This window comes from Elephas maximus, chromosome 17 (assembly GCF_024166365.1).
Source record: "Elephas maximus indicus isolate mEleMax1 chromosome 17, mEleMax1 primary haplotype, whole genome shotgun sequence".
NCBI classification, from domain to species: domain Eukaryota; kingdom Metazoa; phylum Chordata; class Mammalia; order Proboscidea; family Elephantidae; genus Elephas; species Elephas maximus.
Window position 1 is genome coordinate 48,271,779 of NC_064835.1, and position 23,211 is coordinate 48,294,989.

The following is a 23,211-nucleotide window of genomic DNA, read 5'->3' on the forward strand; positions in this document are numbered from 1 at the left end:
GTTTTATTGACTATGCAAAGGCATTCAGCTGTGAGGATCATAACGAATTATGGATAACATTGCAAAGAATGGAAATTCCAGAACACTTAATTGTGCTCATGAGGAAGGTGTACTTAGACCAACATTCAAACAGAACAAGAAAATACTACGTGGTTAAAAGTCAAGAAAGATGTGCATTAAAGTTGCATCCTTTCACCATACTTACCGTATGCTGAGCAAATAATCTGAGAAGCTGGACTATATGAAGAAGAACGAGGCATCAGGATTGGAGAAAGACTCATTAACAACCTGTGATATACAGATGACACAACCTTGCTTGCTGAAAGTGAAGAGGACTTGAAGCACTTACTGATGAAGATCAGAGACTATAGCCTTCAGCATGGATTACACCTCAACATAAAGAAAACAAAAATCCTCACAACTGGACCATAAGCAACATCACGATAAATGGAGAAAAGTGAAGTCGTCCAGGATTTCATTTTACTTGGGTCCACAATCAACAGCCATGGAAGCAGCAGTCAAGAAATCAAATGACACATTACATTGGGCAAATCTGCTGCAAAAGATCTCTTAAAAGTGTTAAAAAGCAAAGATGTCACTTTAAGGACTAACGTGTACCTAACCCAAGCAACGTGTTTTCAATCACCTCATATGCATGTGAAAGCTCAACAGTGAATAAGGAAGAATAAGGAATAAGGAGGAAGAATTGACGCATTTGAATTATGGTGTTGGGGACGGAATATACCATGGACTGCCAGAAGAATGAACAAATTTCTCTTGGAAGAAGTACAGCCAGAATGCTCCTTAGAAGCAAGACTTGGTCTCACATGCATTGTACATGTTATCAGGAGGGACCAGTCCCTGGAGAAGGACATCATGCTTGGTAAAGTAGAGGGTCAGTAAAAAAGAGGAAGACCTTCAGGGAGATGGACTGACACAATGGCTGCAACAGTGGGCTCGAACAGCAAGGATTGTGAGGATGGCGAAGGGCTAGGCAGTGTTTCGTTCTGTTGTGCATAGTCTCACTGTGAGTTGGAACTAACAACACCTAACAACAACTCACATGTCGGTTTGATTCTGAGGTTGATCATGACCTTCTTTTCACTCTTGAACAGAATAAAAGAAACAAATCAGATGTTAGATTGGGAAGTGTTGTACCACTGAAAATCTTTGAAGGCAGGGAGGCCGAGATTCCTGCTGGGGGGATCTAGGCTCACTTCTTGTCTTTTCTTCATGGGTGGTAGAGGGAGCACTGTAGTCCTGGCCCTGCCTCACGTGGACTGCATCTCCCTGAGCACGCACTCTTCAGCCCTGGGCTTATGTTTCCTTACTGCACTGGGCCTGGCTGTCCATACAACGGCTTCCTCCTCCTGTCAGCCCCGAGGTGTGTGGGCCCCTGGGGGCGACTTACGGCATCTGCCCCCTGCCCAGAGACAAGGAATATCAAAGCTCAGGCTGCTGAGCAGGAAGGAACCTTAGATCCATCCTCTGGAACCCCTCACTTCACAGGGGCTGATTGCTGAGCTGGGATCAGAACTGGAACCTCTAATTCTTAGCCCAGGGTTCCTTGCATTGGTCTGAGTGCCCCCTTCCTCAACGCCTTCCTCCCCTACCCCCCACACACACCTGGACTGAAATTTCTCTGACCACTTTTGACTTGGATTACACTACCGGGTCCTGAGGAAGAGTGCCTGTGTACCTGAGAGATGACTGCAGGCCGCTGAGCATTTTAGAGTCAGCCAGAGCCCTGGATACTTCTAAGGTGGTCTCTGTGTTCTTCTGACCATTTTACATCAAACAGCTTTAAGAGTTAACAAAGTGCGTTAATACACAGTAGGCACCTAGCAGATGTCCCCAAGGCAAGGCTGGGGCAACGTTTAAACGCAGGTAGTGGTACCTACTAGGTAAAGGAATTTGGTCACAAATCCATTTGCTGTAAGATGTTTTTTAAAGCTTTATCACATCTGATAACACGGGCCCACCCCAAAAACCACGGGCAGTGTTTGTAAATGTAAGTATAAGTGTAGTTCCACTTTTCACTTTTCAATTGCAGCTGTTTTTGTGCGTGTGGATGTCTCTCCCTGCCCTGTTAGTCCTCCCTCCCCTCTCCTTGTCCTTTTCCAGCTGGCCTCTTGCTTTTACCCACCCTCTGCCTCCCCAAGGAAGAGAGATCTGCTTCATGAATTCTGTTCAGGAGCCTGGGGTTTCACATGAACCTGCTCTGAGGGCCTTTGACCTTGAATGAAGAAGGATGGATAAAGCAAAATGTCCGGCTGAGGCAATTCGTCTTAATGGTGGACTTCCACAGGCTGGGGCCAGGACAGCTGTGTGTGTGGAGGGCTCCTCCCAGTGACCCTGACACCCTCACATGACCAGGCCCTGAGGTGGATACAGAGCCCCCATACATTTGTGGGTTCATTATTCTGTCATCTACTTCTGCTCCTCACCACCGCTGTCAGCAGCTCTGTTAGCGCCTGAGATCCACCCAGCCCTCCCTCGCCAGCCAGCGTTTGTTTTTGCACACCGTCTCCCTTGAAGGGCACTTTCTGGAAAAAGAGGCTTAGAAATAGATTCTTTACTCCAGGTATCCGTGTGCCTAGCTGCAAACTGAGGAGGAGGGGAGAACAGCCACTGGGGGCAGTTCTCAGTATGTGCCACGTGGTGTATCCAGACTGTTCTCATGATTCTAAAATCCTGCCTTCTCCACACTGCTCACATTACCAAAAGTTTTCAGGGGACCTCTGAGCAATTGTCAAATTCAAGTGCAGGCAGCTGAAGCCCCGTTTTTCCAGGCTTCTCTCCCATCATGATACCAAAGCCTCTTTTCTTTTCAGACTGTATCACTCACGGTTGCCCAAATACAGCTTAGGTTTTCCACTTTCACACCTTGGTCCAAACCGTTCACCTCCCAGCAGCACCCTTCTGCTTCCTTCCTGATGGTGCAGCCCTGGCCTTGCTCACGTTTGAGCTCCGGTGTGAGGCCGCCCTCGAGTGTCTCACCAACGGTGCTCTCCCTCCTCTGAACGTCCACAGCACGTTCCATTGTCTTTGTCATTTGCTGCCTAGTCCTGTTTAACTTGCTGTGTGTCCGCTGCCCCAGCTAGACTGTGAGTTCCTCAGGAGCAGGAGCCCTGTCAAACAGACTTCCACACAGAGCTGTGTAAGCATTCCCTCAGTGTTTGTTGCTTTTCCAGTGAGCGAATAATACCTGAGGGACGGAGGGAGGGAGGAAGAAGGACAGGATGCGTGGCTGCCTTCAACCCCATTTTCTTAGCTTGGTGCCCATGGCTCTTTTTTCTTTTCCCCTTTATCAGGTGGCTCGACTCTTTCATTTTGTCTCCTTTTTGGACCTCAGAGAAGGGCAGGTAACCCTGTTGAGAGGTGTGACTAACTCCAAACTGATCCAGCCAGGTAGAGGCCAAACAGCTACCTCTGCCCACCAGCACATGGTCTGGATCAGAGCCAGGTGTCCCTCCTGCCTGACACCTGTGTGTGTATGTGATGTGTTAATCCGTGCTGGGGACAGAGAGCTAGCCTACTTTATCCTTCCAAAGCCTCTTACTGTGTTAACTAGGTAGCATCTAACATGAGATTAACTTACATGGGTTTTTTTTTTGTTCTTGTCATTGTTTTTCTTTAATGCCTGGAGAATGAATTTGGTTATTGATGCTATTTTGGTAGAATTCTCTCCCTCTCCTTCTTTCTTTATTTCTGTTTTGTTTGTTAATCCAATGTTATGTCACAAACAAGACATCAGTCTTCATCCAGCATGTTGATAAGAAGCCTACTTGGCATTGATGTGGAGCATGCTTAGCTGTAGAGGCTAACTTTGTTGCTAAGGTGGGTATACCATGGGGCTATAGAAAGAGCTACTAATGCTGTTTGAATTATCAGTGGGAGATGTGGCTATGCTGGTGGCTTTGTTATCAATTGCCTGACTCACTAAAACTTTTTGTCTTTATTCTTGTTGTCATCAGTCGTATTAGATATTGTATTTGGTGATTGGGACTAAACTTCTGGCTCTGCCAGAACCTTCCCCTGTGACTTGGTTTGTCTGTCTGGAAAAGACCTCATCAGGTGCTTAAAACCAAGCTTAACTGCTAATCAGGGCTCTGTGGGTCCCAATGACAGGCAATGATTAGTAGTAAGTTGTTTTACTTGGAATACTAGGATATTAATTCTGGCTTTTCCTGGGAACACCTCCTCTAAGAAACAGATCCAAACCTACAGAATTTGGTGTGTTGGCTACATGGCTTTTGTATCCCTTAGAAAGAGAAAGAAGAATTAGAAATTAAAGATCTCAGATCAAGAGAAAATTCAACGACACAGTTTATCTCTTGAAGTTCAGCTTTATGAATTTTAGCCAACAAAATAAGATAAACCGCTTAGGAATGGATCAACCTCTCTTGCCCCCAAGGCACTTCTGTGGAATTTCTGGGTTCAAGCTGGAAGAACACCAGGACTCTGTTGTGTTGATGTGCCCAGAAGCAGTAAATTGAGCCTGTTAAAACAAACAGCACATAAACAAGCAACAACAAAACTAGGTAGACCATGCATCTAACACCATGGGGACTAAGGAGGTCAAGAGCAGGTGAGTATATAAGACAGATTCTCCTCTCAAGAAGAGTCGTTTTCATGCGAGGCCAAGTATGTTCTCTTTCCAGTCCCATGATGTTAGGCTGTGGAGTGGCTCTCCCAAGGCTGGGACTGCTGAGGACAGCCCCAGATGGAGTTGAAGTGGGCTGACCTTGGTGCACAAAAGGGCCCCAGAATTCTTAGCTTTTCCTGTGACGCTTACTCTAAACTCAGTGTTGACCTCTGGTAAGGAAATTGATGCAAGACTAAACACACACACACATGCCAGAATTTATTCACCCTTCATCAGAGTTACCTTAGAAGACCCAACAGTTATTCTCAAATCATTCTAGAAACTCTTCTTATGGAATTGCAGTCAAAGCCAGATCATGAGCCACAGAGGAGGATACTAGATTCTTGAAGTCAGAATTTTCCAGTTAGAAGGGAATCTTGTCCAACCCTTTCTCTTCCTTTTGCCCTCCCTCCCACCCTTTCTTCCTTCCCTCCTTTTTGGTGAAAATATACACAGCAAAAGATACCCCATTTCAGCAATTTCCACATGTACAATTCAGTGACACTGATTACATTCTTCAAGTTGGGCAACCATTTTCACTATCCTTTTCCCCATTATTCCACCACCCAGGGCCAGACTACCCAATATGCAAGGTACACACAGGCCCAATTGTGCTTTCGCACCAATCTGCAGTGGATGATTTCACGTGCTCCACACCACGTCAAAGACATGGAGAAACCCATGTGAAATTGCTCACCACAGATTAGCAAGTAAATACAATGAGCCCGTGCTTGCCTTGCTCAGTGCAAGCCAGTGCCTGCTGTTCTTACTGGTTAATCCACACCTGCCACCACCACTAACATAAACTCACTGCCGCCATAAGCTTCCTATCTAACCTTTCAAGCTGCTGTTGTCAATTTGATCTCACATAGATAATTCTTTAAAAAGAGCACAATGCTCAAAGTAGACATACTTTACTAATTAAGCTATTGTTTAGTTCAAAGAAGACTTCAGCCAACCCTTTATTTTGTTGATGACGTTGCTGAGTCTGAGAAAGGCCAAGTTGACTTGGTCAAGGCCCCCAATAGCGGAGTTGAGGCTAGGCTTTCAGGCCTAGACAGCAACTCAACTATCAGTGTCTGGAGAGTCCTCTTCTCCCCACTTCCTCTAAGTCCTGATTTTTTAATAGTCCTACCTCATTAAAAAAAAAAATTTTTATATGGCATTTGCATCGCCCAAGCCCTATTTTCACAAAATAGGGCCTAAAGGTAACCTTGGAAGAGTGCCGTAGGTGTTAGGGAAAATTAAAGTGTAATGGTTTTCTGAAGTTAATACATGTTCATGGTACAAAATGCTAGAAGTACAAAAGAGACTGTACAGCAAAAAGTCTCACTCCACTGGCATGGTTTAAAAAAAAAAAATTAAGCAGTCTTTTTCGCTAATTGGATACATTTGTTTGCCCATTAACAGTATAACCGGACCCCCATCTCCTTAGCAAACAGAACCGCAAAGACTTCTGGGTGCAATGAAGTGGCGTCTCTTAGTGGTGACAGATACTAAGAAATATACTTCTTTTGCCACCTGGTTTCCATCTTCACCCACCCGAGTCCCCCAATCCAGTTCAAGTGTGATCTCCTTTGGAACTCCTCAGATGTATGCCCTCTGTCCCCTGAACCCCACAGCTTTCTGGTGTTTTCATGTACTCCTTGTGGACAGGTCCCAAGTCCCTGTTGAACAGGATATACCCTACGATCTAGGATCCTAGGAGGGTAGAGGGGAGGGGGAACTTCCTCCCACTGCACTTACACAGGGGGTTGCTCAATAAATGGTTGTATGTTCATTCATTCAACTCCTTGCCCCCAACATGTATTGAGTGGCAGATACCAAGGCTGCAATAGTAAATAAAACATAAACAGTCTGAAGGGGAAGGCAAACCAACGCTCAGTGCCAGTAGTTAAATCTACTTGTATGAAGTGCTTCAAAGAAGTACAGGCTGCACCGTGAGCATATTCCAGGGTATTGGAGTGGTTAGAGAAAGCTTCTTCAAGAAGCGAAATCATATTTCATTAATTCTAAAATGCTATAGTTTGTAAGACATGCCATTATTTTATGTACTACTAAGCAAAAAAAAAAAAAAAAGACATAATACCTTTTCACTTAGAATTTTAACTTAGTAAAAGAACTCATTTGGACTAATTTAGACATAGATTCATATGTGTGTTGCTTCTGTACATACATTGAAAGAAACACATAAACTCAATTGGTTGAAGTATTCCTAACCTCACTTCTTCACTTGGCTCTTCTGAAACACTTTTCAACTCAGCTAATCAGTATCCGTTGACGACCACATAGTGTCATTCTCTGTGCCTTCCAGAGAGTTGGGAATGCAGAGCTTTTTGTCTCTGGGGTTCTCGTCTACACTGCTGATGCCCATTCTGCCTCTTGATGCTGCCGCTCAGGGGCAGGTTAACCAGTTAAGCAAGGTACACACAGATTTACTTGTGTTTACTTACTAATCTGTAGTGCACAATTTCACCACAAAGATGTGGTGGAAAACAGGTGAAATTGTGCACTACGGATTAGTAAATACGTAGAAGTAAGCCCGCGCGTACCTGCTTATTGGATAATCTGTGCCTGTGCGCCATTTTCTTAATCTTACCAGGTGTCAGTGGAATGTTCTTAGACAACCAGGGTTCATGTTTGTCTTCAAGGCTCTGAAGTGTTTTATTAATGGAGCAGTGAGAGGTGTCAGTTACCCAGTCATGCCTGGGGGATGACAGCCACTTGTGTGCCTGTGTAAGCAGTGACAGTGTTAAGGCAGCAGCAATTGTAAGTCCTGCCCCAGTTTCAAAGATAAAAATACATATCTTGGAATTGATAAAAATCATTCACAGGAAGTCCAGGAGGAGGTGCTTCTGTCACTATTCCAGTGACTCAGTGATGTCACATCTCTGGGTGTCTGTGATTCTTCTACTCACAAGATGGCAGTTCCAGGCATCCAAACCATACTCAAAGGCAGAAAGCAAGGAGCAGGGTCAGGTCTTTCTTCTCCCACATAATCAGGAAGAGAAAATATCTTTCCTAGCAATCCCTTAGCAGATTTCCCCTTATAGTCCATTGGCCAGAATGGTATCACATGACTATCCATAACGCTGGAAAATCTGTTTTTTCTCACCATTTCAAGAATGGGGTTGAGAGTGACTTTTGAATGGTCAACTAACTGTAACCCACTGTGGTAAAATGCATTTGGGATACATTGAGTTAAACAAATTGAAACAGGTTTCTTTCTTACAGAACTTTTCGGAGCTTTTAATACGGTAATGTGGCTCATTGAATCATGGGAAACATGGTATTAAGTTTTTCCAAACTTAGGGAATCCAAACTTATTTTCCCAAAATAAGGAACCTAATTATGTAGAAGGAACCCTGTTGGCTCGGTGATTAAGCGCTTGGCTGCTAACCAAAAGGTTGGTGGTTTGAACCCACCAGTTGCTCCATGGGAGAAAGATGTGGCAGTCTGCTTCTGAAAGGATTAGTTATAGCCTTGGAAACCCAATGGGGCGGTTCTACTCTGTCCTATAGTGTCCCTATGAGTCTGAATTGACGAGATGGCAATGGGTAAATGGGTAAATTCTGCAGAATACCAATTAACTCCTGGTGGTTTCCAGAAGAGTATGGAAACATTATTGATAGAGAATAACAGAACAAAAGTTCTCCAGAGCAGAGCCAAGGTGGCTGGGTGGAGTGAGGTTTGCAGGGAGTACAGACTGAGGAGGGCTGAGAGGTTTACAAATGAGAGAGACATATTGATTGCTACTGTCTCAGAGTGTTTTGACAGGAAAGGGCTCATTTGCTTTCAGAACCTTGAATCCAGGCCACCGTGCTTTCCTCTGAAACAGTGCTAGGTTAATAGTGAGCTATCATTATCTCCTTCTCTTTTCTAACCTCTGCCACTTCCAGTCTTCATGATGCTAGTAATTTTGCAGCTAGACTGGCTGGCTTCTGGCAGTGACATTGTGTTTTGTTAAAAATGGACCTGTATGCGGAAAACCCCTGAGGAAGCAGAACAGTGGGATGCAGACCCCAAATTCTCATAAAAAGACCAGACTTAATGGTCTGACTGAGACTAGAAGGACCCCGGCAGTCACAGTCCCCGAACCTTCTGTTGGCCCAGGACAGGAACCATTCCTGAAACCAACTTGTCAGACATGGAAGGGACTGGACAATGGGTTGGAGAGAAATGCTGATGAGGAGTGAGCTACTTGCACCATGTGGACACTTGAGACTATGTTGGCATCTCCTGTCTGGAGGGGAGATGGGAGGGTAGAGGCAGTTAGAAACTGGCAAAATTGTCACGAAAAGAGAGACTGGAAGGAGAGAGCAGGCTGACTCATTAGGGGGAGAGTAAATGGGAGTATGTAGTAAGGTGTATATAAGCTTATATGTGATAGACTGACTTGATTTGTAAACTTTCACTTAAAGCACAATAAAAATTATTTTTTAAAAAATGAACATGTATGGTGCCTGTTTTTGCTTTCTGTCAGCTATGTTGCTGAGCATTTGCATGAGTCGACAGGCTACATTGATAGTTAGTCCCTGATCATTCATTTGGGCTTGGGGTCACAAAGCTTCTCTTGGTCCTTGTGGCCAGAAGTGATCTCTCCCTCATCAGCAGCAGCAGCAGCATCGTAGTTGACATTATTTATACACTTAGTGTGCACTGGGCTTTGAAGTGGGTATTTTATGGGCATAATCTCATTTAATCCTCACCACTGTCTTTCGAGGTAGATGCTGTTCTGCAGGTGAGAGGGTAAGGTCACCCAGCCAGTAAGTGATGGAACTGGCATTCGAATCCAAGTCTGACTCTAGAACCGTTGTACTTAACCTTCACTTCCTGTTGTTTCTGGTATGACATTTCTGTGTTATTTGTACATTTGTCTTTTTATGTTTTGTCAGAAATCACACTGTATTTTTGGTATATGGAGCCTTGGTAGCATAGTGGTTAAGAGCTTGGCTGCTAACCAAAAAGTTGGCAGTTCAAGTCCACCAGCTGCTCCTTGGAAACGCTATGGGGCAGTTCTACTGTGTCCTATAAAGTTGCTATGGGTTGGAACCGACTCGACGGCACCTAACAACAACAAGTAACAGTGTTTCTCCCATGGAAAGTACTTGATAAATGATTGTCCAACAGATAGATCAATAAATGGGAGGATGAATGAAATAGTAAGTTGGGGAGTGGTTTTCCTGAATTTTAACATGACATAAATTACTCACAATTAGAATTATAGGAGTATTTTCTCACTCTTTTCAGAGTCATTTTTTGTTCTTTAGTCATCTAGTTTCTGCTAAATTCTAGATGTCATCTAAAGTGTTTTGTAGTAAAATAACATGAATTGTTAGCTGCTCAATTTGGAGGGGGTTACACTGGGTGGCTGCTCCAGACCTCATTTCCTTGGCAAAGGCCAATCAGCTGTTGATGTCTAGGATGTGAGGGCTCTGGCCCCTGGCCTTCTTATCCTAGAGCAGTGTCTGAGGCCAAGGAGGGGGATTTCTGTCCAAACACCCCTTTGCCTGTTTTCACAATTCTAATTGTATACATTTACTGTTTAAGTTTTCTTTTGTTGTCGTTAGTTTCCTCTGGAGACACAGTTTTTGTATCTTTGGTGTATTGGAAAGCTTTCTTTCATATTTCAAGGCATCTTTGCTTCATTCTGGCATTTATTCTAAATCTGTCTGAAAGCCTGTTTTGTTCCCTCTCTTACCTCTAACGAACTCATTTTGTATTTGCCTCTTTGTCTGCGTCTTTTACTAAAGTCACTTCAGTGAATCACGAGGATCTTCTGATCCATTTTCATAGCTTTCTCTTCTTTAAGTGAAAACTATTCCCAAACTATTCTTCCATCTCTGAAAGCCTCTAATTAAGCTGTTCTGAGTCTTGTTCCTGTTTCATCAATCCCACCACCATGCCAGAGTCTGCTTGTTAAAAAAAAAAAATCAATTTTGTGTTTCTTTGTTGGTTCTGTTATAGATCTGTTATGCCTTCTTGTCCCCAAACCCTCCAGACTTTTACGACCACCCTTTCTTTCTTTATCCAAATAAAATACCTTACCCACTGCCTTCCCATGTACCCACGGCCCCCCATCACATGGCCTCCAGTACATCCTGGTATGCCCAAGTTCTCTGTTTCCCTGGTTGTGCTCTCAGCTCTTGTCCAAACAGGAGCCGCATCCTCCATCCCCAGGCACGTTAATGCAGTGCCACCCTCCCTGAACTTACTCGTGATCATTTTCACCCCTCACCCAGACAGCGAGGATGCCCCTTCAAGAGTGTAATGGATTTATCTTGGTTTCCTGAACAAAAGGGCAGTTTCCCCCTGAGGTTAATTCTGTGGCTCCCTCAGAATGTGAAATGGTTGCAGTCAACAGGGGTTGTTTTTTAATGTCATTTTTTCCTTCCTAATTCATAATCTTTTCGGTATCTTATGAAGCTCAAATGCAACAATGGGATTAAATGTGCCTTATAAGCAGTAATGAGGCAAACAGATAAATTACTGTTGTAAGATACTTTAAAAATACTGTCTGTATTTTCTTTCTTTTGAAAGAGTAAGAACTGAGTGCATAGAATATTAGGCTTTGATTTTCTGATCAGATTCTTGTGTACTGGGAACTGAGAAAAATGTAGCTATGGAAGGATTTTTATTTACATAAAGCAAGAGAAGCAGCAAACAACCTCTAGAAAGCAGGAACTGCAGGCACTAATGGTTTCCTTGGCCCTGGGTTTGTCTGAGGCTCTAGCCTCTCAGGGATGTGTGTGAAGGAGCAGAAGAGGAACAATTGCTGAGCCCCAGGGGAGGCCCTGGAATATTCGGGGCTTGCCCCTCTAGTGTTTCCAGCAAGTACACCCAGGCACCTGCCTCTCTTCAGAGTCGTTCTAAGTCTTGATTTCTACCTGGCTGAGTGTCAAAACCCCTGCTTAACTTTGTTGCATCTGCCCCTTAGTACTGCCCACAAGCCTGTGGGTCAGGCCTCTGACGTGTGTTCCTTCCTGTGTCCTATCCAGGGACAGGGTGCCTTGTCAGAGAGACTCCGGAGCTTCAGCATGCAGGACCTCACCACCATCCGGGGCGACGGTGCCCCTGCGCCCTCCGGCCCCCCACCACCAGGGCCTGGGCGGGTCAGCGGCAAACATGGCCAGCCTAAGATGTCCAGGAGTGCCTCAGAAAGTGCTGGCAGCTCAGGTAAGTGTTACTTCACTTCTCCCCTCTTTCCCACACTTTGGGCCTCACTTTCGTGGAGAGAGGCACAAGCACCAGTCCATCCTGCCCACCATGTGGCATGCAACCTGGCCCTTGACCATGGGTGTGCCATCAACAGAGACATCCATCAGACTATACCAGGCCAGCTGAGGTGCAGAGCACCACCCAGGCCAGGACAGGAAGCTGGCCTCAGGACTCTGCTTGGGGGCAGGGTTAGAAACAGGCTGTGCCGATGGGCCCTGCCTCCTCCATCTGACTGTCTGCGGAATTGGGGGCTGTGGGGTGGTAGTGCCTGGGCCAAGCCTAGAGGTAACACCAAAGCCGGACCTGAGCCCAGGGTGCCTTCTCTGCTGCCTTCACTTCTGATCCCACACTGCTAGCAGGACTTACCTGTCTCAAGCACCTGAGCGTCTCCTACCACCCACCCAGAGCATATATCTCTCCCGGCCCTTTTCCCTGCCTGGATGTTTCCTGTCTTCTCTCACCCTACTGTCTCCTTCTCACCCCTGCACCCCCATGCACCACGCACACCGCAGACGCCACAGACCAAGGGCCGTGCTAGCTCTGAAGTCTAGTTTCCTGTGGAGGCCAGGGCCCTCAGGAAACCACACTTCTGCCTCCAATGTCTGATGCAGGGGCTGTCAGACCCCTGGCATTAGGTCTCCTCTATCACGCTGACCTGAGGAACTTGTTAAACACGCAGAGTCCGGGGCCAGGTGGGAGGAAGAGCTTGTGCCCCAGGCAGGGGGCATCAGTGACGGCTTTTAATGTAATAGCACTGGGGGAAAAAAATCTACTTATTTGTTCACTTTATTTCAGATAACAAATTGACCAATTGAGAGAAATAATGAAATAAAAATATATGTAGTAACAAAATAAGAAATAAACAGTAATTAGTTTCTTAAATAAGAGAGTGAACCATGAGGGTGGAAACTGGGCTGCTCTATTGGGATCTGTGACCGTGATATGTGCCTTAAAGTACAAGTGGGGTCGTCCCAGCTTTCTGGATCTGTGTGCTGTGAGGTGTAGTCTGCAGGAGTACCTTTGCCCTGAGCCCTGGGCCTGCCAGACCCCCTGACTCTTGGGGATTTTAGACATAGTGGGAATGAAGGAGCCCTATGGCTTTCCCAGGACTGATGACTCATGCTTCCCCCAAGGAAAGGAGAACAGCTCAGAGCTGGGTGTGCTCGGCTGCCCCTCAGTGTCCTCCCCTCGGGAAAGCCCCCTCTCCATGAGGTTTAAAGCTGGCAACTGTTGGCAAACACCATCCTGACCGCCTAAGAAGGGAGGGGCCTGCAGGTGCCCATTGTTTGGAGGCTCAGTGCAATAAGTGTACAGGTAGATGGGCTTTGAAAACAAGATGTTTAGTGAAAAAAGTATAAAACAGAAGGAGATACTATGTAGCAATTAATGTAAAATAAAAGTATATTTCGATCCTGCAAAAGAACGATATGTAGTTCGCAAGAACACATTTAAATAGAAAGACATGTTAAAACACTACAGTCGCTGCTTCTTGGGAAAGAAGAGGCCGGGTGGGTCTGAAAGTGTTGCAGCCCTGCCACTGGTGGAAATGGGCACGGTGGGGAGCGGAGTTTTGGCCGTGGGGGCGAGGTCCACCTCAGGGCGGGCTATGTCTTGAGGGAACTCTCCCAGGGGAACTTAGAAAGGAATCCCAAAAGGCCAGGCAGGAAGGGACCTCGGGGATCACTGAATCTGACCCTCTGATTTGACCAATGAGAAATGAAGGCCTGGAGAACCGACATGTCATCAGGCCCACCAGCTGACGAGGAATAGGGGGCTGCAGTAGAAGGCGGCCTCCTGACTCCCGGGCCAGTCCCCCTGTTAGCTCGCCCGTTAACCACAGCGTCTGCAGCTTCTGACCTACCAGGCACTGTCCTAGGACTGGAACGCCATTGCCATCAAGCCAATTCCGACTCACAGATCCCTGCAGATCTGCCCCATAGGATCTCCGAAGCGGTAATCTTTACAGAAGCAGGCTGCCACATCTTTCCCCCACAAAGTGGTTGGTGGTTTCGAACTGCTGACCTTTCAGTTAGCAGCCAGTTGCTTAACCACTGCACCATGAGGGCTCCCTTAGGAATAGGGATGGAAGATAAATAAGGGATTATCTTCCACCCGTGCCACTCATTGGCTACTGAACCTCCAATGAAAGCTGTCACTTGGGCAAAAAAAGGGCCCCAGTTCTGTGAGGCTCCGAGTACAGAGCAAGAGACACTGAGATGACGTTCCCAGAAGGCAGCCACCTACTAGCCCTGTGACCTGGGTCAGGTGCTTGGCCTCTCAGAACCTGTTTCCTTATCTGTACAAAAGGAGTGATGACCGTTTTTAGGGCTGTTGTGAAAATTAGATGAAAAATGCCGGTAAAAGTGCTTAAGATTGTGCCTGGCAATGAACACGCTATAGCTGCTATTATCATTACTGTTGATGTTACTTAATCCACCTAAGAAAGCATTTTGTAATAATGGTAGTGGCTGCCTTGTGAGGTAGTGAGATCCCTCACACTGAAAGGGCTCAAACCCAGGTTGGGTGACCGTGTTTCCAGGCTCTAGGGAAGGATTCCTGCTTGGGTAAAAGTGGGGCTAGCTGGCCTCTATGGTCCCTTTCCCTGTAAGAGTCTATGTTGTCACTATAAAGGAAAGAGGCTCAGAGAGGTTGTGTACCATGCCAAGGCCACACAGGACTAGAATCCAGGCCTTGAGACTCCTCCTGCGGAGACCTCCCCTTGGTGGATTATTCAGGGCAGCCTCGGAACTGGGAATGCGTGGAGTCTGGCAGGATCTCAGACAAGATGGGAATATCTCTTGGGCTTTGAGCATCGTCACAGACAAACTCCAGGTAGAAAAGGGTGTGGGTTGATTGGTTTGGTCTGGCCCTTCTGCCCTCTACTAGCAGAGACAGGGACTCCCCCGCCACATCTCAGGGGGGCAGTGGGGAGCTCTCTGGCTGTGGGCAGAGCAGGCGGAGTTCATGGAGAAGAGGCTGTGCTGCAACCTGACCCGACCCTCCTGGCCACCTGTCCATTGCCCTGGGCACCTGTGGTTTCTGGGAGGAGAGGCAGGGCCAGGATGTGCTGACCCAGCAGGAGGCCATGACTGCGTGGCACTCTCCCCAGCTGTTCTGGGGCTGAAAATAAAAGTCCTCTCAAAGAGAAAGACAGGTGAAAGAAGGGCCAGGACCCGTGTGCAGGACAAAAGTACCTGGCCAGAGGCTCTGGAGCTGTAGTAACCCATGAATTGAGGGTCAGGGTGCCTGAGAGACAGTTTGTGAAGTAGGCCCATGTACTTTGCAGCCCAGCCCCTAGCGGGGCCTTGGGTGCCAGGCGTGGTCAGGTACAGGGAAGGGCTGGTCTGTGGGTTAGGGGAGAAGCCTGGGCTTCCATACTGCCTTAGGCCCTTATCAGCTGTCTGACCCAGGCCTGTGCAGACAGCAGGGGCTGCCACACCCTCGCACTGCAAGGCCATCACCACTCCAGGTGACCCCACGTGTGTCAGAGTAGAACTGTGCTCCATAGAGTTTCCAATGGCTGCTTTTTTCAGAAGTAGATCACCAGGCCTTTATTCTGAGTTGATTTCAACTCATAGCAATCCTATAGGACAGAGTCGACTGCCCCCTAGGGTTTCTAAGGCTGTAATCTTTAAGGAAGCAGACTACTACATTTTTTTCCTATAGAGCAGATGGTGGGTTCAAACCGCCAACCTTTCAATTAGCAGCCATGCGCTTAACTACTGCGCCACCAGGGCTCCTTTAGATACATGAAAAGTGAGAGGGGACCCACGAACCAGTGGTGGTCATGGCATGAGATGGGCTTGGCCTTCTGCATCTTTGGGAAAGAAAGAGAGGAGCAGGCAGAGAAGGGAGGAAGATAGCATACAATGTACAGACGTGGTTACTGTGCTTTGGCGCCCCTGGCAGGCAGACACACCCGTTCTGTGTTTCCCTCTGTAGCAGCCCCTGCCCAGCGCCCACCACAGGCCTGGCACACAGAGGGATTGTTCTCTCCTGCTGCTTTTGGCTGCAGTGGGCAGGTCCAGACCGCTCCCCTGGCCTGACCCTCTCCCCTTGTGCCTGTGGTTTCCCTCCCTGTTGAACAGGCAGGGCGGGCAGTGACTGTCCTTGCCCTTCCTGCAGAATGAACTGGGAAGCACTTGGTCAGACACCACACACTGAATGCCTGCCATGTGCCTGGCCTTGGACACCAGGAGGGGTACAAAGAATGATCCCACCTTCCGTCAACTTGGAGTCACTCAGCATGTATTTAGTGAACACCTGCTGTATACCAAGGAGTCTCTGGGTGGCTCAAATGGTTAACGCACTCAGCAGCTAACCAAAAGGCTGGAGGTTCAAGTCCACCAGAAGTACCTCAGAAGAAAGGCCTGGCAATCTACAGCCAAAAAACCAGCCATTGAAAGCTCTGTGGAGCACAGTTCTACTCTGACACACATGAGCTCATCATTGGTTGGAGTCCACTCGACAGCAACTGGTTTTTGTTTTTGTTTTTTAACTCTGGGCCAAGACCTGGACATGTACCAAGGCCAACAGAGTATGCAAGGCAGCAGCCAATTAGGCCTTCAGCCAAATGACCAGACACCAAGTGCTTTGGGGGTTCAGAGGTCAGTCTGAGGTTTCCTGGAGGACATTCTGAACTGGGAGGCATAGAGAGGAGGGGGCCTCCTGGGCAGGGGTGGCTGAGTCATACCCCAGGGGAAACTTTGACGCCACCCCTGCCTACCCTAGGCCTGCAGGGCCTCTGGGGCCAGGCAAGGGCATTTTCTAGGACTGAGAGGAATCTGAATCTGAAATGGCCCCTCCCCCACCTTGGTGTCTCTGTCTCCACCTTTCTGGCACCCCACTGACATCCCCACACCTTGCTGGGCCCCCTGTTTGCCTGGGGCTGCTTTCTGTGAGTGGGGGGTGTCACTAATGGAGCCCCTGCCCCCACAGTGTGTACCTGCTGTTCCACCTGCAGGACCTGGAAAGGTGAGTAAGCAGCCAGCCTCTCTGCAGTGTGCTGGAGGAGGGTCTAACCATGCCGGGCATCTGACCTTGGGGCTCCCTTTCAGCTGCATGGTTTGGGAGGAGAGTTCAGGAGGGCAACCCCTTAAAGCAACCAACATTTATTATCTTAAAGTCTCTGTGGGCTAGGAGTTTGGGAGCGGCTTAACTGGGTGGTCGGGGTCAGGGTTTTTCCAGAGGTTGCAGCAAGATGTCAGCTAGGACTGCAGTCATCTAAAGGGTTAACTGGGCCTGGAGGAGCCACTTCCAAGATGGCTGTCTCTAGCTGGAGGCCTCAGTTCCTTACCACAGGGGCCTCTCTAGGGCTGCTTGCGTGTCTTTACAATAGGGCAGCAGCTTTGCCCAGAGAGAGTGACCCAAGACAGAGGGGACAAGCAGGAAGCCACCATACCTTTTAGGACCTAGTCTGTGAAGCCACACACTGCCATTTCTGCCTTATTGAATTTGTTAGAAGTGAGATGCTGAGCTAGCCCATGCTCAGGAAAGGGGAATTAATCTTTACCTCTTGAAGGAAGAGTATCAAAGCACGTGTGGATGTATTTTAAAATCACCCCAGGGGTCATAGTACCTTGTGCTCTGGGTGATGAGGCACAGGAACTTACCAAGGTACTCTGAAGTGACAAAGCCCTGTAGTCTCGGGGGTTTCTTGTCCTGGTGCAGCCAAGGGAGCCCTAATCCTGCTTCGCCACTTACTATGTGTGTCCCTGTGTGAGCCACCTAACCACTCGGAGGCTTGGTTGCTTCACCTTTAAAATGGAGATGAAGCTTCCGCTTCCCTTTTCACTGTACCGTTGTGAAAAGGGACGTCCAAGGGACTTTTTTTTTTTTTACAGTTTAGTGTACTTTTTGTTTTTGTGCTTTTAGTGGAAGTTTACAGTTCAAGTCAGTTTCATGTACAAAAACTTAGACACACGTTGTTATGTGGCCCTAGTTCTCCCTATAATGTGACAGCACACTCCTTCTCTCCACTCTGTATTTCCTGTGTCCATTCAACCAGCTCCTGTCCCCCTCTGCCTTCTCATCTCGCCTCCAGACAGGAGCTGCCCACATAGTCTCTTGTGTCTACTTGAGCGAAGAAGCACGCTCCTCACCAGTATCATTTTATGTCTTATAGTCCAGTCTAATCTTTATCTGAAGAGGTAGCTTCAGGAATGGTTTTAGTTTTGGGCTAAAAAGAGAGGCCGGGGACCATGACCTCTGGGGTCACTTCAGTCTCAGACCATTAAGTCTGGTCTTTTTACTAGAATTTGAGGTCTGCATCCCACTTTTCTCCTGCTCCATCAGGGATTCTCTGTTGTGTTCCCTGTCAGGGCAGCCATCAGGGGTAGCCAGCACCATCTAGCCCTTCTGGTTTCAAGGGCTTTTTGAAGAATTATTATTGTTGTTGCTGTTGTAGCCTGGAGCGTCCAGGAGCCCTCAGGGAGGGACTTCTGCTGCTGCCCTCCCTGCGTGTGAGAGGCAGCTTGGTGGAGCCTGGCCACCTGCGGTTGACCAGGTTGTTCTTTCATGGCCTGCTTCTCTGCTCTTTCCCTCATCGAGACCTCAGGGACTGATCACCTGCCCGTTCACCCTGCCTGGCGCCCCGCATGGAGAAGGCCCCTCGCTGGTCTGCAGCCTGCTGGCTGGTCGAGGGGAGGGAGCGTGTTCACACTCTACCCTGGGCTGGCCCCGTTCAGAGTTGCCTCCTGGAAGCCTCGGCCCCCAGCCTTCCCTTTCTCAGTCCTTTGCCTCTGCAAGGACCCCTCTAACACCCAGGGCCCTAAAGTTCTGCCTCCCCTCTCCCCAAAGTCTGTTGGGAGGGAACCATGATTCATCCTCACCTCTCTCCTCTGTGACCCCCACCCTCTAGGCCTCAGCCTCCTCCCTGTGGACTGGTGGTGTTGGGTAGATGCCCCTTGGTGTCCCTCTGGCTGTGATGATCTGTGACTGGAGAGTTCTGGGTTGTGAGGTGTTGGCAGACAGTGTTAGGGAAGGTCTGTCTTCCACCTGGTGCTGGAGGCCAGCTCTCAAGCCATGATGCCAAGAGAGAGGATTTCAGGGTGGTCACAGACACAGTGATCAGAGGGCCCTCCCTGTCCCGTGAAATGAGGCCATGTGGGCGCCGCTCAGGGCAGCCCTGACTGAAGTAGAGCTTGGGAGGGTTCAAGCCTTTCTTGGGGCTTTGTGGGGCTCCAGCAAGAGAGGAATTCTCTAGGGGTCGTAAACCCAGGTCTTCACTCACTGGGGTGGGGGAAATGAAAGGCAGGTATTGTGCAGGCTGATAAACACCTCGTAGTTTTTTTTTTAGGGCAGTGACAGCCATGGCAAGAGAACCTGGAGGCCCCAGGGAGCCCACGCTGTCCATCCCACATCCCAGGAGAACATTCTCTCCCCACCTCAGCTTAGCGCCCACACCTCGGCCAATCAGCGCTCTGTTGTTCCCCCGTGCCTGTCTCTCTCTCTTTCTGTTATTATCTTCCGTCCCCCTTTCCCTCTTTTCTGTCTACCTACCGTGATGATGAGTCGGAATCGACTCGACGGCACTGGGTTGGGTACCATGATGTAAAATAGAACTGAACTTGTATTACTGCTTGGAATTATTCATAGGAAGTTGTTCTTAGCCTTTTTTTTCTTTTTTTAAGTGAGTGTATCATTTTAAAGAGCAAAAAGACACCCCTTTTTACCCTCCTTCATTAAAAGAAAAAAGAATTGCGTTTTACTTGAGTGTAGCCCCTAGGGCAGTGTCCTACCTCTGGCTTCAACACAAGGAGCTGTCTGAGGTTTAAAGCATCGGAAGTGTGTGTGTGTGTGTGTGTGTGTGTGTGTGAGAGAGAGAGAGAGATCCATTGCCAAGCCCCTTCCCTAACAGAGTGTTCTTTTCTTTCTCCTCGGTGGCCGTCGGGGACGTGGACGTAAGTTTTCCAGAGGGACATACTCTTCTCAGACATGTTTGCTGACTTCCATTAAAGTCTCCTGCTAACGTGTGCCGTGTAGGATGTGTTTGCTAACCCAGATGTGTGCTGCTGCCACCACGAGGGCAAGGGTGGGGGCCAGGGAGACCTGGGGCTCGGCAGACACTCTGCCCTGGCCTTTAAAGGGCTTGCAGCCCTCCCAGCGCTCCCTTCAGAGAAGAGGTGGGGCCTGCCTCCAGCCCGCTGTGGTCCTGCTGGCATGTCTGCTAACAGAAACGTCGGCCAAAACCACACACTCGTTCCCTTGCTGTGGACGACAGGGAGGGCTCCTTCCCTTTCCTAGCGGCACCTAGGCTCAAGGCTTGGCTGCCATCACCTGATACTTGGAGGTGGTTATTGGGCCATGACCTCGCAGGGGAAACCCTCATACAGCTTGTCTCCAGGGGCGACCAGAGTACTGACTGTGGGAAGCAACACTCAGGCTGTTGCCAGGAGTAAAGATTTACTGGGTCACAAGTTGTTTAGATCTGTAGGGACAAGTGCCTGAGGAGGCACACTGCTGAATTCTCTGCCTACCCACTCATCCTCAGCCTCATCCTGGTGCCCTTCTCAGTGAAGGACAGTGTTCCATGGGTTATATTCCATTTATACCCCTCCCTGTTCCAAAAAGGACTTAAGTCTATTTGCGGAAATATATATATCAAAACAAATGAAGAATAATGAAGCTTGGGAGCAAGGTGATAGGCAGGAAGGCTGAGTCAGGGGAGAGAAGAACATTTAAAATGCATGCCATAAAGCAGTAGACTGTCAAAGATCCTGGTCTTCCTTGCAGCCAGTGCAAAAAGGGAAACATAGTTGAGAGTCAGTGTCCACAACAAAAAGCTCAGAGACTTGGCTGGTCCAGAATATTTATTTTCATGGGTGCTGAGAGTAAGATGGAATATGGCAGATGACATTCTTGACAAAAATCTTCAGTGAACACAGTGGCCAGTAGAGTTTGTCTGTTCCTAGTAGATTCTCTCTGTAGCTTCAATCTGAAGCTACTTCTGGCCCTCTGAGCCACCCACACAGCCTCCTTTGCCCCTAGCCTCTGCTGAGCTGAACACTGGTTTTCTGTCACTGCCTGGGTGTCTCGGTTCCCCTGGACCTGTGGCTCCCACTGGGTCAGAGGGTCACTGCTTTCCTGTTCTTTAGCCCATGTGCAGGAATGCAGAGCAGAGCAGGCACACAGCCATTTTGTTTTTGACCCTGAGGTCATTTATTTACTGATGTTTGAGTTCTTCGCTCGGTCTTGGTGAATCCAGACTGCAGAGTGGGCTGGGCTGTTAGATACCAGAGGGTCTCAGTCAACCCTGGGCTGCCTCTGGAACCCCAGAGCTCTCAGCACAGGGAAAGCCTGGACCCGAGTTTAGGGGGAACTGCGTGTGCAGAGGCTCAGACTCTCAGGCTCTCACGCCAGGTCTCAAACCACAGGCCCAGAATGAGGAGCCTCTAGGAAGGGGCGACATGCTGATTTGGGAGGGGGCAAGGTGGCAAGGCTGCTTCTGCAGTTTCCACCTGGGTCTGAAGGTTTTGGTCCTGGACAGTCCTATCTCCTTTTCCTGTCAGGGAGGAGGTATCTGTGTCCGGAAGGACTTAGGATGAGAGCTGCACTCTCTGAGATGACATCAGTCTTCCACTTAGTTGATGGAGTGGCCACTCTGTGGCCAGCCCCGGGTCAGGTGTTCAGGGGGACTGAGGGAGGATCAGCCATGGTCCTCCACCCTCAGGATGCTCTCTGTGGGGCTGAGCCAGTGATGGACATGAGAACCAGGGCATGTGGCACAAGCTGAGTGGTACAGACTCCATGTGTTGATGAGGTCACAAAGGGGGAGGCCAGGGAGGGCCAGAGCATTCAAGGAGGGCTCCCTGGGTTGCCAGTCTTCATGTCCAACAGGATCCTAAGGGTACTGCTGATTTGGGCAGAGGAAGGGACCAGAGGACAGCATAAACGTGGAGTAAACAGGCAGGGGGCAGCAGGGAGACACAGTAACAAAACCTCAAAGGAAGGTTAATAATCTCAGATTTGCCCCTACTAGGGCACAGTCTAAGCAGATAACTCCCTAGCCCACAATGGTGGTCCTGTTAGCTGCCGTGGAGTCAGCCCCCGACTCATGGCAACCCCATGCACAACGAAACAAAATGCTGCCTGTTCTGTGCCATCCCCATGATCAGTTGCAGATCAAACTGTTGTGATCCATAGGATTTTCACTGGGTGATTTTTGGACGCTGATCACCCGGCCTTTCTTCCTTGTCTCTTTGTCAGGAAGTTCCACCGAAACCTGCTGAGCATCATAGCAACATGTGAGCCTCCACTGACAGGAGGTGGCTATGCATGAGGTGCATTGGCCAGGAATCGAACCTGGGTCTCCTGCATGGAGGGAGAATTCTAGCACTGAACCTACCCACGATACAATTTTTAAACTCTTGGTTAAGGCAAGTGTGCTCTTGTGCTGCCCCCTGCTGTCTGTTGATCGGCAGTCCAGCAGCAGTAACTGGTAGAGCTGTCTGAGATTAGGGTTCAGCTGTCAGTTTTACTTATCCCGCTCCTGGTGCTGTTGCAGTCCAGTGAGCCCTCTGCTGATGGAGAGCATGCACCTGGTGGCTGGACGTGCTTTTAGGAGCAGTATCAGGGTGCCCCAGAAAGAGCGCTGGTGTCTGTAGAACTCAGTGGCTAGACCAGATGATCTGAGGGCCCCCTAGCTCTGCATTCTGTGATTCTGGGCAAAAAAATAATACACTGACACCTGTGAGAGCTGGAATTCAATGGGACTGTCTCATTTTTCCAAGTCTCCCAAGTTTTCCGCCTTTGACAGAGTGCAGTCTTACCACTTTTCTGTCGCTTGTTTTAGTGGAAAATATTTGTGTTTTCCTTCTCTGACAGGTTCCCACCTTACACGGGTTGCAGCTTTCACAGGTTTTACTGTATATGAAGCATAATATATGTGGATATCAGATAAGCCAGGTATGAGCGGAAAATATTTCAGTTCTTGACTAAGACAGGACCACCTGGCCAGATGACATGGAATATGTATAAGCATTTAGCGTTTTCCAAACACCGTGCATTCAGTGAGCTGAAATAATTCTGGAGCTTTTCCTGTGGATCTGCTCAAGGGGGACTACAACGAGAATCTTGCTGTCATTTTTTTGAAGGCTACTACCAGATCCCCCTCCCATGAGGCTCTTCTGTGTCTCTAGAACTTGGCCTTTGAAATTAAACATCCGCACAAGGTTGTCTCTTCAGGCTTCCTGGTGTTTTACATCCTGCCTCTAGAGGAATGCCTTCAGCTGCACGTGCAGGTGTGATCTGCTGTCAACACGGCTTGCATGTAGAATACGACTGTGCTCCCCCCCGTGAAATCACCGCCCCTGCCCCTGCCCCTTCTAGAGCAGACTGTCTCCCCG

The 23,211-nt window shown here is 48.4% G+C and overlaps 1 protein-coding gene across 1 annotated transcript in view; it reads left to right on the forward strand.

Moving 5' to 3' along the window:
* REEP1 (receptor accessory protein 1) overlaps positions 1–23,211 on the forward strand; it is a 125,209-nt gene that overhangs the window by 98,468 nt on the left and 3,530 nt on the right. Inside the window, exon 6 of the mRNA XM_049856767.1 lies at positions 11,647–11,824. Within this exon, the coding sequence (XP_049712724.1) occupies positions 11,647–11,824 (178 nt within the window). The remainder of the gene's footprint in view (positions 1–11,646; positions 11,825–23,211) is intronic.